At 40.2% G+C, this 15,805-nt stretch overlaps 1 protein-coding gene across 3 annotated transcripts in view; it reads left to right on the top strand.

Annotated features, from left to right (window-relative positions):
• The window catches only part of zbtb16a (zinc finger and BTB domain containing 16a), a 123,244-nt gene that overhangs the window by 75,348 nt on the left and 32,091 nt on the right, over positions 1-15,805 (top strand). For all 3 annotated transcript variants that reach the window (XM_056263043.1, XM_056263041.1, XM_056263042.1), the window contains exon 4: positions 3,888-3,974. In XM_056263043.1, coding sequence (XP_056119018.1) covers positions 3,888-3,974 — 87 coding nt within the window. The remainder of the gene's footprint in view (positions 1-3,887; positions 3,975-15,805) is intronic.

Here is a 15,805-nt window from a genome sequence, read left to right as displayed (position 1 = left end):
ACTTATGAATGGTTCTTTTTAATGATTCAATTTAAACAATTCATTAAACATACTTCCAATGAAGTTAGTGGTTTGAATCAGACTCATTTGCTCTGAATCGTTCAGAGCCTTTACTGAGTTCTCAACGGAGTCCTTTACTGAACTGTGAACCATTTTTCAATTATGTCTGATTGAAAATGAACACAGAGCCATTACTGTTATGTGTACAATTAGATTTGTCAGACTGAACATAAGACTAAACATAACATAAAACATCCAATTCATCAAATTTGTTACAATAAAATAACAAATAAAATTTGCTATAAAATATTAGACTTTGTTCATCAGTAAAAAAAAAAAAAAGTATACACAAGTACTTGTCTTCTGCAATGCTTTTACAAATACCAGCTGATCTAACTGTGTGTGTGTGTGTGCATATATGTACATGTAAACACTCAATCCCTGCAATAGATTGTGATATAACAACAGCACTTCTGAACAACATCCATATCAAGCGATTCTGTACTTTGGCTGCTAAAAAAGTCAGTTGGCTCTGAAATGCTAAATTTTAGGAGCCAGTGGCTCACCTGACAACGCTATACAAATAAACTCATCCATGCGTCTACGCCGGCATGCTTGCGTGAACGTGTGCATTTTTAAGAGGGGAATCTGGCAGTCTCCCAGCATTTTTGTCTTGGTTGATAAAAAAAATCACTCTGCCTGCGGTACACATCTAGTCGTGAGGGAACACACAGTTCCTGGCTGTCCTTTCCAATTGGCAGTCTCCGTACTGTTCTGTGACTGATAAGAGGACAGTGTAAATAAAACTGTACAGCACAGCTCGTTACCGCTAAAGGAAAAGGGAGAGCACGCTGTCTGTACTCATTGTTCTGACGGGACTGTTTTTCCTTTTTATATGGATTTTTTTAGCTCTTTTTTTTTTTTTTTTTTACGGAGTGTGCTGTCTTATATAACGCGTTTGTGTAGACTCACCGAACAGCAAGGGTATTTTTTTTTTTGTTTGTGCTGTATTTGTCTACTCATGTTCCTGCTTCCAAGCGACAAGGGGGGGCGTCTGATCAGAGTGTGTGATGAGAATCCACCTTTATAGCATTAGACAATGTGCTTGTTCACAGGTCTTTCCATTACAGCTGTGCTCTAGTATCACTCTCTTCAGGGACTCATCAACAAAGGCAGCACGGCCCCACTGCTGGGTAATCTGAAGCTGGATGTTTGCCGCAGCTCCCGTAAAAAAGGCTCTGGTTGCACTCGCTTCATTTTATTCATGTGCACAGCCAATGCAAACAAGACCGATCGACGCGGCGTCCTCCTCGGAAACAGTAAATCCCAGGGTTTCAGTTGTGCAATATGTTCAGAGAAGGGAAGTGAAAAAGGAACGGGGCCCTTGGCACGTGGCACCTCTCCTCCACTTGTTGGGACCCACGGTTGTGTAAGGACCCATTATGTCAGGTTCGACATCGCTGTGGCAACTTCAAGAGAAGGAGGGGAGGAAGTGGGAGTTGCTAGAGAGCGATTTCTCTTTTTTTGTTTGTTTCTTTTTTTTTTGCTGGAGAGGCAGTTATTTCTAGATCTTCCTCTCTCTTTTTGTCTTTGGTGGGAAGGGGTTTAAAAGTGGGGTATGATTGCTGCCAAATTTGAGGAAGGTGTTTTTTCTTAACACATTTCTGTCATGCTTAACAAGAAAGTCGCTATTGAAGGGAGAGGCTAGAATTTATCGCTTTAATTCCATGACTTTTGCTGGGACTGGAAGCACTCTCCTGCTGGGTGGCTGGATGTTGTCACCCCCTGTGAGATAATGACCTGCTTCAATAAGCTGTCGTTTATGTTGTGGGGTGGGTTGTAGGGTCTGGCTTCTCCCTCTCTGCCACTTAAGGTGGTGATCAATGTCCCGCTGGTCCACTAGCTCAAGCTACTTTAGTTCTTGGACCTTCCTGCTTCATGGCCAAATGTCAATCTGTCTGGCGTTCTGTCTGTCTTCTCTGTTTGTCTGTCTTCTCTGTTTGTCTGTCTGTCTGGTGTTCTGTCTGTCTATCTGACGTACGTTCTGTCTGTCTGGCAATCTGTCTGTCTGTCTGTCTGTCTTCTCTGTTTGTCTGTCTGTCTGGTGTTCTGTCTGTCTAGCATTCTGGCGTTCTGTCTGTCTAGCATTCTGGCGTTCTGTCTGTCTGACTTTCTTTCTGTCTGTCTGGCGTTCTGTCTGTCTGGTGTTCTGTCTGTCTATCTGACGTACGTTCTGTCTGTCTGGTGTTCTGTCTGTCTATCTGACGTACGTTCTGTCTGTCTGGTGTTCTGTCTGTCTATCTGACGTACGTTCTGTCTGTCTGGTGTTCTGTCTGTCTATCTGACGTACGTTCTGTCTGTCTGGTGTTCTGTCTGTCTATCTGACGTACGTTCTGTCTGTCTGGTGTTCTGTCTGTCTATCTGACGTACGTTCTGTCTGTCTGGCAATCTGTCTGTCTGTCTGTCTGTCTTCTCTGTTTGTCTGTCTGTCTGGTGTTCTGTCTGTCTAGCATTCTGGCGTTCTGTCTGTCTAGCATTCTGGCGTTCTGTCTGTCTGGCTTTCTTTCTGTCTGTCTGGCGTTCTGTCTGTCTGGTGTTCTGTCTTTCTGGCGTTCTGTCTGTCTGGTGTTCTGTCTTTCTGGCGTTCTGTCTGTCTGGTGTTCTGTCTTTCTGGCGTTCTGTCTGTCTGGTGTTCTGTCTGTCTATCTGACGTACGTTCTGTCTGTCTGGCGTTCTGTCATTCTGTCTGTCTGGCTTTCTTTCTGTCTGTCTGGCGTTCTGTCTAGAGTTCTGTCTGTCTCTGTCTGTCTGTTTAGTGTTCTATCTGTCATTATGAATTTCTCTGAATTTCAGTTGATTTTAATTCTACTCCCCAACATTCAAATTGCAATTCTGCATCCTTTTGCTACTTGAATTCTAATTGAATTCAAAATTAAACATATATTGTCTCTGAACATTCAATTGACTCACTGTATCTTGCCTTCTGCAACATCATGGTTGATGCATTACATTGAGTTTGAATACACCAAAGTAACAGGTTCTGAGGTTTGTCTTTCACAGTTCCACTATATGTGCAACATTTAGTGGCATGATGTGACCACAGGTACTGTAATAGTGGTGTTTGATTTCTTTAAACATTTAAGAGGAACTTGTTTGTGCCACATTTAAAAGTTTATTGCTGAGTGGCATCATCTGCTAGAGAAAGAAAAACCTGTTTCCTACTGACTGAGAGTACAGTACGTTTTGCAACTTTACAGTGGTTGCGAAATGGACTTTGGCTAGCTTTTTATATCTGAGCTTTGACTTCCTGTTGTGCCTGTAAAGGTGGTAAGACCCAACAACGAGAGCTGACAGCTCTGTTAAAATTTCTAAAAACTCCCATTTGATTGAGCAGATAAATAGTGTAAATGGCAATGCAATACAGTGTTTCGGCTTAATTCTGATTTATAGATCAGATGGTATATTAACATCCTGTGGTCTCGCAGTTCCTCCTCGTGTCCTGTTGCAACATCAGATATTGCTATGCAGATGTCAAATGCATGGCTGCTTGTTTTTATTTTCTATTTTGAATTGTTTGACAACGTTTGTGTGATTTTTACTGAAAGAGTGCCTTGAATGCTAAATCCCTGTTATGATGCATTGCTTAAAATCCACAGTGCGCACAAAATCAGCGTCTGGCATATGTATCCTCCAAAACACATTGTAAACACTGTGTTTGCCAACAAGTTTTATTGAAGCGAATCCAGCAGACTTCTAACTCACAGGCACTGAATCATTTCAACTATTCCTGGGGTTCAAATAAGAGCTATGACACCATGCAGCACTCGAGGACCCCCAGAAGGATGTAGATTGAATAACTTATGTGTTTGTTTTTTTCTTTCTTGTAGCTGGTGAGAAAGCCATCGTCTGTGACCAGTGTGGAGCTCAGTTCCAGAAGGAAGATGCTCTAGAGGCCCACCGGCAGATCCACACAGGTGCAACACAAACACCAATCCACACTGCACACATCAAACACACTCAAACGTGCGCTCTGCTACTGTATGTGGAAGTTTGTCTTTGAGGGCTCACATCCTTTGAAAGACATTTGCATTCAATGAGAGAAATGAAAAAAATTATTACTGTGCCTAAATTTCTGAGAAGGGTATTCCTACACAACCGGAGGCTACAGTTTCAGGACCCCAGTTCTAGGACCGCAGTTTCAGGACCCTAGTTTTCTGTTTCAGCGCTACCTTCCGAACTGGATCACCAAAAACACTCATTTAACCTCTTTCGTGGCAAAGATCACAGACGGCCCCAGATTATTGTTGTTCAACATTCATTATTCGTTAAAACATCACACTCTTACTTATTTGATCTGGACAAACTGAGCATCATTAGAAAGATTTAAGACTCCAGCTTCGATAGTTGACCACTGTTTATAAAACTGGTTTGCAGTGACATTAATTTCTTAATTTATGACAGGAGTGCAAAATTATTAATCTGCAAAGTTCGTTATTTTGAATAGAAATCATCACTCATAAAGCAGTCATTCACGTCTTCTCTGGTTTATTTGTGTTCAAATACATGCAATATACAGCATCCGCCAGCGTCAGTTATGATCTCAGTGCTCTCTTATTCGCTATACAGCTGTCAATCATCTCACGTGGTTCAACGTGACAATAAATCCTGCCCTTCTGCATGACGTGCTCCTGTGCATAGATATCCATAATAAAGGCTCCTGTGTATCTGCTGTGTACACTTCCTCATTCTGACCTCCGTGATAACAAAGCTAAGACACATCTCTTCACCTGAAACAAGAAGCTAATAAATGCACGATTTCGAGTATATGTGGTTTGTGTGTGATTTTAGATATTTTCATATGAATAAAGAATGTTTACAATATTGCTAAGGAAGGTGTAGCCATTAGCTGCATATAAAATGCTAAATATAACATATTTCAACATCTTTTTTTGACTTAAAACCATTTTAAACCGCGACAGGAATATGATAGAAATACTTGATGGTGGTTTAAAGTGAGCTTTAAGTAAAAGTGTAATATTAATCTTTTAAATTGTGACATGTAGCTTGATGCTACTTGCTCTAATCCACCTGCTGCAGGAGCTTTTCTATTCCATAATCTTATTTGTTAAAATATATGTATTTTTTCTAACAAGACAATATAATAGGTGGATCTTGATACTATGTACAAACTAAACCACCTGGATCCTAGAACTGCGGTCCTGAAAGCGCAGCCGCCGCTATATCATCCAATTCGGTAGGTAGCGCTGAAACAGAAAACTAGGGTCCTGGAACTGCGGTCCTAGAACTGGGGTCCTGAACCTGCAGCCTCCGGTTGTGCAGGAACATACTACTGAAATTCCTAGCTTTTCTTTCTACTTTTTTGTTGCTTTTTCCCACCACATTTCTGTGTGTGTGTATATATATATATATATATATTAGGGCTGGGAAAAAATTAATCGTGATTAATCGCATCCAAAATAAAAGTTTTGTTTACATAAAATATGTGTGTGTAGTGTGTATAATTATTTTGTATATATAAATACACACACATGCATGTATATATTTAAGAAAAATGTGTTATTAATATAAAAATATGTATATTTATATATAATATAAATGATGTATAAATATATATACAGTATATACATGCGAATATTTCTTAAATATATACATGCATATGTGTGTATTTATATATACAAAATAATTATACACACTACACACACATATATTATGTAAACAAAACTTTTATTTTGGATGCGATTAATTACGATTAATTTTTTCCCAGCCCTAATATATATATATATATATATATATATATATAGGGGTACAACAGTACACAGAAATCACGGTTTGGTACGTACCTCGTTTTTGGGGTCACAGTTTGATACGATTTCAGTACATTTACATGTACCCCAACCCCCTCCACTCTGCCTGATTGATGGATTGACCAATGCTGCGCAGATAAATGCAACAGCTGTTTTCAAACTTATTGGTTTGATTAACATGTTGTGCGTAGCCTACGATGTCATTTTCTTGGTGACAATGGTGGATTCACAAAGTTCAGTATTACAATTTGTCAAGAAATCACGGAAAGATGAGCGGGAAGAAGAGAAAGTGCCATCTACATCTTTCTACTTCACCTTTCGACAAGGAGACTGCGAGTGAAGCGGCACCAGGGGCTTCCCATTTCCAGGACACGCATATTTCATCACTGGACTGTAGTGAGAATTCCATGACACAAATCGGCACAATGCCAAATGATTTTGTCCCATTATAACAGCGTAAAAAACGTTGGAGCACGTCACAAAAATTTATTGAAACTCAGCGTATAGGCTACTAGCTCTTGCGTGCCATCTGAACTCTTGTTCTTCTGATTTTCTTCCTGTTGTGGCAGTAAGCAAACAGTGTAGCATTACCGCCCGCTCCCCCTTTTGATGATATATATATATACACTCACCGGCCACTTTATTAGGTACCCCATGCTAGTAACGGGTTGGACCCCCTTTTGCCTTCAGAACTGCCTCAATTCTTCGTGGCATAGATTCAACAAGGTGCTGGAAGCATTCCTCAGGGAGTTTGGTCCATATTGACATGATGGCATCACACAGTTGCCGCAGATTTGTCGGCTGCACATCCATGATGCGAATCTCCCGTTCCACCACATCCCAAAGATGCTCTATTGGGTTGAGATCTGGTGACTGTGGAGGCCATTTTAGTACAGTGAACTCATTGTCATGTTCAAGAAACCAATTTGAAATGATTAGAGCTTTGTGACATGGTGGAAGTAGCCATCAGAGGATGGGTACATGGTGGCCATAAAGGGATGGACATGGTCAGAAACAATGCTCAGGTAGGCCGTGGCATTTAAACGATGCCCAATTGGCACTAAGGGGCCTAAAGTGTGCCAGGAAAACATCCCCCACACCATTACACCACCACCACCAGCCTGCACAGTGGTAACAAGGCATGATGGTTCCATGTTCTCATTCTGTTTACGCCAAATTCTGACTCTAACATCTGAATGTCTCAACAGAAATCGAGACTCATCAGACCAGGCAACATTTTTCCAGTCTTCAACTGTTCAATTTTGGTGAGCTCTTGCAAATTGTAGCCTCTTTTTCCTATTTGTAGTGGAGATGAGTGGTACCCGGTGGAGTCTTCTGCTGTTGTAGCCCATCCGCCTCAAGGTTGTGCGTGTTGTGGCTTCACAAATGCTTTGCTGCATACCTCGGTTGTAACGAGTGGTTATTTCAGTCACTGTTGCCCTTCTATCAGCTCGAACCAGTCTGGCCATTCTCCTCTGACCTCTGGCATCAACAAGGCATTTCCGCCCACAGAACTGCCGCTCACTGGATGTTTTTTTCTTTTTCGGACCATTCTCTGTAAACCCTAGAGATGGTTGTGCGTGAAAATCCCAGTAGATTAGCAGTTTCTGAAATACTCAGACCAGCCCTTCTGGCACCAACAATCATGCCACGTTCAAAGTCACTCAAATCAACTTTCTTCCCCATACTGATGCTCGGTTTGAACTGCAGGAGATTGTCTTGACCATGTCTACATGCCTAAATGCACTGAGTTGCCGCCATGTGATTGGCTGCTTAGAAATTAAGTGCAGTTGGACAGGTGTACCTAATAAAGTGGCCGGTGAGTGTATATATACATAATCTCTCTGATATATATATATATATATATATATATATATAATCTCTCTCTCTATATATATATATATATCCTTTTGTATCTCCTTATATATCTTCCATCTGTTATTTACTATGCATTTATATGTGCAATGTTGATAACATTTTAGCAATGTTGAATAGTTCAGATTTATATTTAGTAAGAAAGAAAATAGCAAGCTGATTACAATTAATATAATACACATATATAAGTTTATAATATTCTTAATATATATGTCAAACAATACTTAGTGTAAATAAATATAGGACCTTTTTTTTTTTTTTTTTTTTAGCTCTCTTTTGGCGAACGTTTTGTCCCCAAACATTAGCCAAGCATGCACAATGTAATACAGAATGTTAGATTGTAAACCATTTGCGTTCTTGGACAAAAAGTTAGCTGTGTGTGTTTACTTGCAGAACATGGTAAACAATCGGCAACCTTGGTTATTTATAAACGGATAAAGCTTTGAGTCTCGATCATGTGTTTGAAGAGGTTTCCAACAACTTCTTGGGATATGCGGTGACAGATAAACATTTACTGGAGGAGGTGAAAGGCGAGCCACCAGCTATGGGGTAAAGCTGGCAACCAACCCCAACAATAACGCACATAGAGACCTGCTTGTCATTCTATTCATACAAATTATTAGTAATGGGAAACAGGGCAGTCGTGGTCAGGCTTGGTTAAATCTTTGTTTACTAGGTGCCCTCAAAACAATGTTGTGGCATGGAAGGAAGACCTCTCCGGTTTCCTCCTCTGCTTACATTCTTGGTGGCAACCTGAGTGGGGTATGCGCTGGTGCAGCTGACCCTGATATGATAACCTCTTCTGGGTTGCTGGACACAAGAGCTGTGCTGATGCATGTGGCCCTCCATACACTGCCATGCTATGACTCCTCACTTTCCAGACAGCCCTCGCTATCTGCCCTTGGGAGAATGTTCTAGCACAAACGTGTCTAGCACTCCACAGTATAACAGTCTGGCTTGCTTAGATCAAATTGAGTATAGAAAGCACCATTAATGCATTACATTTATGATTCATTACACCCATGAAGCCTTGAACCACCTTTAGGAACTAGGTACTTGAGATTGACATAATGTACAATCAATAATACAGCTTGTCCAATTAAGCTTTCATACATAAGTGGAAATCTTTCGTTGATTTTCAGTATATACACTACCATTCAAATTTTGGGGTCAGGTAGACACCAAACCCCTTTTATTCAGAAAGGATGTAAAATCACTGTTAAATTGATCAAAAGTGACAGTGAAGACATTGTTAGATTTTTACAGTATCTCAAATTATTTTGAACTTTCTATTCATCAAAGATTCCTGAAAAAAAAAACAAATCTATCACAGTCTCCACAAAAATTGTAATCAGCACAAATGTTTTCAACATTGATAATAATAAGAAATGTTTCTTGCACACCAAATCAGCATTTTAGAACAAAATACTGGAGTAATAGATGCTGATTTAGCTTTACCATCACAGAAATAAATAACATTTAAATAAATATTAAAGTAGTAATATTATAAACTAAATCTGTTCAACAAAGTTCAAATTTTTCATTTATGAAATAATTACATCTAAAATCTAGTTAAAATAATAAAGGCAGGTTTTCAACACATTGAATCAGTCAGTCATCAATGTTTTGAATTCATTCATGGACAAGAATGAATCTTACTTAAATTTTGTCCTTTTTTTTTATTTTTTTATTAATTTGTTTGATTTTTCTTATTCAAAAAACAATTAACATTTAACATTAACAAAAATTAAACAATAACAATTGTTAGTGCACTATTAGTATCTCAGCGTTTTTATCTTCATATTTTAATAAGCAGTATGTTTTAATTGAAATCATTTTTGTACATTTTTCTTTGCTTTTATCGTTGACTAAATCAAAATGTCCTTTGTTGACCATTTTCATTAGTAATATCATCAATATTAACACTGACTACTAGCTTTTTTTTTTGCTATTAAATCATGTCTTTCTGTTCTTTTTGTGAGATTAGTCTAAAGAATAAACTTAATTGGCAAATGAATGCGCATTGAAATCATCGATATTCACGGATTCACAGAATCATTGTGAATTTATCATGAATATCCCATATACCGAGCCCAGCTCGGTCCTGGTCTCAGAGCTGGTTGGGTGCACTTTGTGTCATTTGACAGACATGCGTAAAAGGCTTGCCGTGCCCTTACTGACCGGGCCTCCCGAGAGCCTTGACCAATATGGGGCCCATTGTAAATAGGGGTTAAACAGGGCTAACGATCAGAGAAAGGCATACCAGTGGAAAAGCCTGGCTAAATATAGATTTGGAGTCTGGAGTAAAAAAAAAATGGGCAGTGAAACTTGTCTTCCTGCCAGGGACCTGAACAGCAGTGAGGCCAGCCTCCCCTGTGGCTACCAGGCTTATATTTTAAATGTGCTATAACGCATGGCTAGTTTGATACGCTGGCTTTTTTTCCCACAGTCCCTCAATATGCTCACCCATATGCTTCATTTTCACAGCCTAGATAGACTTGAAGTGGGTTATTAGGAGATTTTATGTCATTTGCTTCAGGTTTTTTTTTTTTTTTTTTTTTGAAAACGTCACCGCAGACATCCACGTTTTGCTATACTCCGAGGTTGGCGTAAGGGCCACAACAAGAAATGTTTATATTTCACCTTGCTATCTCCTACTGTTAGCCAGATCTGAGTGACAAAACCTTGAAACGAAGCCAATTCTGATTTTGCTCTGCCGTCCACTTATGCCTATGTTATGCTTATAGTGTTATTTAACAGGCCAAAAACCGCATCTCTGTCCCCACACCATCCCTAGTGGATGTGCAACTCGCAGTTGTGCCCTCTTTATAAATGGTTAACGGCTGTTGGCGTGTGGTTGTTTACGATGCACAAAGTTTTCTTGTCGTTGTAAACATCCAGGTCTCGGTTTTCAAGTTGGCAGCTTGTCTGGCAAAAGGGTGAAGTGCAGGGAGCAGTGGTCATTTCCTGTAACGCTATCAGGAGAACTGCCCATGAAGTCGACCTGCATGCATGAATGACGAAAGAAAAGCCATTCATGGAAAATTAGTTGCCGCAATGATTGAATAACACGCCAATAACAAAACGGCACAAAACTAGGCACGATGGAACGAGTCCTGACTGATAGGATATTGAATTTGTTTAATTTTGCCTATTAAAGAGAGAAACAGTTTTTTCCCCACCTGCATACTGTGTCTGTCAGATTATTATTTTTATAAACTTTTATTCAGCAAGGGTGCATCGAATTGAACAACACTGACAGTAAAGACATTTATAAAGTTACAAACGATTTCTATTTCAAATAAAAGCTGTTCTTTTGAACTTTATATTCATCAAATTATCCTGAGAAAATGTATCCCGGTTTCCACAAAAATATTAAGCAGCACAACTGTTTTCCACATTAATAAAGAAATGTTAGAATATTAGAATGATTTTTAAAGAATCATTTGACACTGAAGGCTTCAGTAATGCCTGCTGAAAAATCAGCTTAGCCATCACTAGATTAAATTATAATGGAAAATGGTTAAATTGTAGTAATATTTCACAATATTACTGTTTTTACTCTATTTTTGATCAATTAAATGCAGCCGTGATGAGCATGAGACTTCACACAGATACACATTTTAATGTATGTGAGTGTGTATGTGTGTATAAAGGTCATTGTTGCCAAGTATGTTCAAATGTTTTACTTGAGTACTAAAATATCAAAAATTTAGTTCGAATCTTAGTTAAAAGACCTTTTGTTTACTTGTTTGAGTTATAGATGGTCGGCACGATTCCTGCCTCATTCCAGACTAACACCGCCACTTCAATGGATCCCTTTGTAGGCTCGTCTCATTTCTGTTGATGTCAGAGAAATCAGCTGCTGTGATATGTTGATTGGAAGAAAAAGGGGCCCTTGTATACAGCCTGTAGTATTTTAGACTGATAAATCGTGTTTGTTTCGCCTAATTATTGACATGTTCTATTTATTTAGCATTTAATTGTTCTCTGTGCAGCAAGAACATAGATTGGATAGCATTTGAGTCAACTGAAAAATGGCTTGTAATATACCTGAACTTTACAGTGTGGCTCTTCGAATGACTCGGATCTGTGTTGATGGCATTCCTTGGCGAGGTGTTTGCCGCCTGTGACGTCAGGGGCTTTTAGACAGTTGGAGAGGTTGGTTAAGGCGCATAAATGGCCGGTCGTGTTTGGTGCCAGGACTCTGAGAGAAAAACAACATCATGTGCTGTTGTTGACGCACAACCCCAGTGCTACTGGAGTCTCAGTTCTGACCTACTTTAAAGGGCAGCCCAATTTGAAGAGACTTCAACTCCACAATCACTTATCTCAAGGGAATGCAATGAAAAATTCACTCATAAATACTGCCGAAGGGATCTTTGTGTGTTTTTGTGCATTTTAAATAAGGGGTATTGACTTTTACAGAGTGTGAAACGGCATGTCTCTTTTCAATCTGAAGCACTGATATGATGTCTAGCCGAGAGATGTGCTTTACCACACTCAGCGGTGCTTTATTTGCTGTGACAGTTTGGATGGAAGATTTGAGATTGGGGGGGGGGAGGGGGGATGGTAGGAGAAGTTCAAGCATTTCTGCCGAAGCTATGAAACTCAGAATTGTGTTTTGACAAAACTATTATCAGGAAACTGACCATGAAGCTCCTGGGTCTCCTCAATCAGATCTCTATTGATGAATCAGTTAGGCTTCCAGGACTTTCCAGCTCAGCGATCCACCTCAAAACATCACATCCATTATTAGTTTACTGTTCACAGAAGCTGTTATAGACGGTGGTGTAGTTGTCACCTTCTTTGAACTGGCCGAGCAGCTGACTGCATGTAAATCCACATATAATAGCAACGGCTCCCCCTTCCCTCTTGATTTCCTCTGGTCCTTTTTAAGTCTTGTGTTACAGGGAAAATATGCTAACCATTTTGGAGAGAGAACGGTGGATTTGCTCGGTGGGAACACTGCGTGACTCCAGTGAACCAGGCCACAGAGTAAACACTTTCTTCTCTGAAGCCAGAAATAGTTTTGACAGAGCGAGAGAAAGGAATAGATAGAGCAACACGGCTGTGTTTTGGCACAGTGAGAAAGAGAAAAGAGCGCTTTTTCGGGTTCCCTCGCCCCCCTCCAACACTTTTTCTCTCCCATATCTGAAAATATCCCTGAATAATGTGCCCAAAGGCTTCCACTTCTCAACCCCTCCACAAGCTTGTCACTCTCACAAATGGGGTCGGTGCCACCGGTAAACATAGGTCACGCCATACCCCTCTATTAACTCAATCACACCGCTACTAGTAGAACGGCTGTTAGGCATTTAGTTAATTGTGACGTAATTAACCTGTCAGTGTGCATTAAAGTTGCACAAGCCAATTCATATGAATGTGGGCTGGTTTGGGCGTCCTGTTCAATTTCCACAAAGGCTATTTTGTATGCTGTGTTGCTCCAGAAGTGACCAGAAGCATTATGACCATGAGGGGATGTGTGCCTTTGAGACTTTTCTTCATCTGGTTGTTGAAACCACATATGTAAATTTTACTTCTCCCAAAATGTTAAAAAATAAAAGTGTTGAGAGTGTGTTATAGGCTATATGACATGACATTTTATAGCCAGATATGACAACACTACTGCAACACGCATCACTACAGATGAATATCTGAGTATCTCTTCAGCAAGCCAACGTGAAAACAGCCGCTAAACAGTCGCTAACGCTTAACACAATAATCTTCATTAAAAATAGTGAGACTAAATATTCTTACCAGTGAATGAATAAAATGCAGCTCATATCTGTTGCTTTCGTGGACGTGCATATTTGCATGTAGTGTGGGAGTTGAAGATCGGATTTATATAGTTTTGTGGAGACCAAGTGTAAATGGAACCGTTCTAACAAATCAGATCAATCTGACCAGTTAAAAAGCAGATATGACCAGATGTAAACAGGTCGTAAAACTATTTTTATATATATATATATATATATATATATATATAAACCTAATATAGTGGCCGGTGAGTGTATATATATATATATATATATATATATATATATATATATATATATACACTCACCGGCCACTTTATTAGGTACCCCATGCTAGTAACGGGTTGGACCCCCTTTTGCCTTCAGAACTGCCTCAATTCTTCGTGGCATAGATTCAACAAGGTGCTGGAAGCATTCCTCAGGGAGTTTGGTCCATATTGACATGATGGCATCACACAGTTGCCGCAGATTTGTCGGCTGCACATCCATGATGCGAATCTCCCGTTCCACCACATCCCAAAGATGCTCTATTGGGTTGAGATCTGGTGACTGTGGAGGCCATTTTAGTACAGTGAACTCATTGTCATGTTCAAGAAACCAATTTGAAATGATTAGAGCTTTGTGACATGGTGGAAGTAGCCATCAGAGGATGGGTACATGGTGGCCATAAAGGGATGGACATGGTCAGAAACAATGCTCAGGTAGGCCCGTGGCATTTAAACGATGCCCAATTGGCACTAAGGGGCCTAAAGTGTGCCAGGAAAACATCCCCCACACCATTACACCACCACCACCAGCCTGCACAGTGGTAACAAGGCATGATGGTTCCATGTTCTCATTCTGTTTACGCCAAATTCTAACTCTAACATCTGAATGTCTCAACAGAAATCGAGACTCATCAGACCAGGCAACATTTTTCCAGTCTTCAACTGTTCAATTTTGGTGAGCTCTTGCAAATTGTAGCCTCTTTTTCCTATTTGTAGTGGAGATGAGTGGTACCCGGTGGAGTCTTCTGCTGTTGTAGCCCATCCGCCTCAAGGTTGTGCGTGTTGTGGCTTCACAAATGCTTTGCTGCATACCTCGGTTGTAACGAGTGGTTATTTCAGTCACTGTTGCCCTTCTATCAGCTCGAACCAGTCTGGCCATTCTCCTCTGACCTCTGGCATCAACAAGGCATTTCCGCCCACAGAACTGCCGCTCACTGGATGTTTTTTCTTTTTCGGACCATTCTCTGTAAACCCTAGAGATGGTTGTGCGTGAAAATCCCAGTAGATTAGCAGTTTCTGAAATACTCAGACCAGCCCTTCTGGCACCAACAATCATGCCACGTTCAAAGTCACTCAAATCAACTTTCTTCCCCATACTGATGCTCGGTTTGAACTGCAGGAGATTGTCTTGACCATGTCTACATGCCTAAATGCACTGAGTTGCCGCCATGTGATTGGCTGCTTAGAAATTAAGTGTTAACGAGCAGTTGGACAGGTGTACCTAATAAAGTGGCCGGTGAGTGTATATATATATATATATATATATATAATAGGTGCATGATGCCTCTGAAAGTCACATTCAAGACAGGACACTTAGAAGAAATACTCTCAAGGCCGTTGCTTTGATCCAAAAGTGTTTTTCAGGGTTATTTTTTCTTACAGGACAGTGAGCCCTTGCCTCTGTTGTGGTAGTGTTTGTAGGTGAAGGCTGATGGGTTTGGATCGCTCTGAGACAGCATGGCATCAGAAATGGTGTCCATGTGCCGGTCAGCTGCAGCTGATTAAATGACTATTAGCTGTGCCAGACTCTATCCCCATATCTCATTCTACATCCATTACTGAGCAAGCTGTCCCACTCTCAAGCGGAGGACCCATCTGTCCGAGCCCCACTGACCGCCTGCACCCAGCTTGGTTTACTGTAGGCCTTCATTATCCTCGTTGCAGTTTGGCCGTAACTTGCTATTATTTGCATTCGAGTCGTGCCTGAATAGTGTGCGAACAAACTTAATTTCCCATCTTTTTTTAGTGACCGCATGAGAATGATCAGATACATTTGAAGCACCTTCTTTTTTCTCAATTTTATTTTTGGGATTAGTACACTACAAAATGCACTCATTTTACTTTAACTTGCATCACTTTGTAATTGAGATTTCCTCATGAGTAGCAGCTTCCCATGAACACATGATGTCCTCATAACTTGTTTCCCTTTCCTATGATATGAAATCTGTCGTTCTGTATGCAGCACTACCCTTTGTATTTAGAGCTCACATGGTGAATAACAGGTGACACGGACCAGACTTTTAAACCCAAAAATCATTTGACCACCATGTCAATTTAGCTTTTCAAGCTCTATTCAGAG

This window comes from Rhinichthys klamathensis, unplaced genomic scaffold (genome assembly GCF_029890125.1).
Source record: "Rhinichthys klamathensis goyatoka isolate OS25496 unplaced genomic scaffold, OSU_Roscu_1.1 h1tg000197l_1, whole genome shotgun sequence".
NCBI classification, from domain to species: Eukaryota; Metazoa; Chordata; class Actinopteri; order Cypriniformes; family Leuciscidae; genus Rhinichthys; species Rhinichthys klamathensis.
Note: the sequence above shows the minus strand (reverse complement) of the source record. Positions and strands in the feature narration are given on the sequence as shown.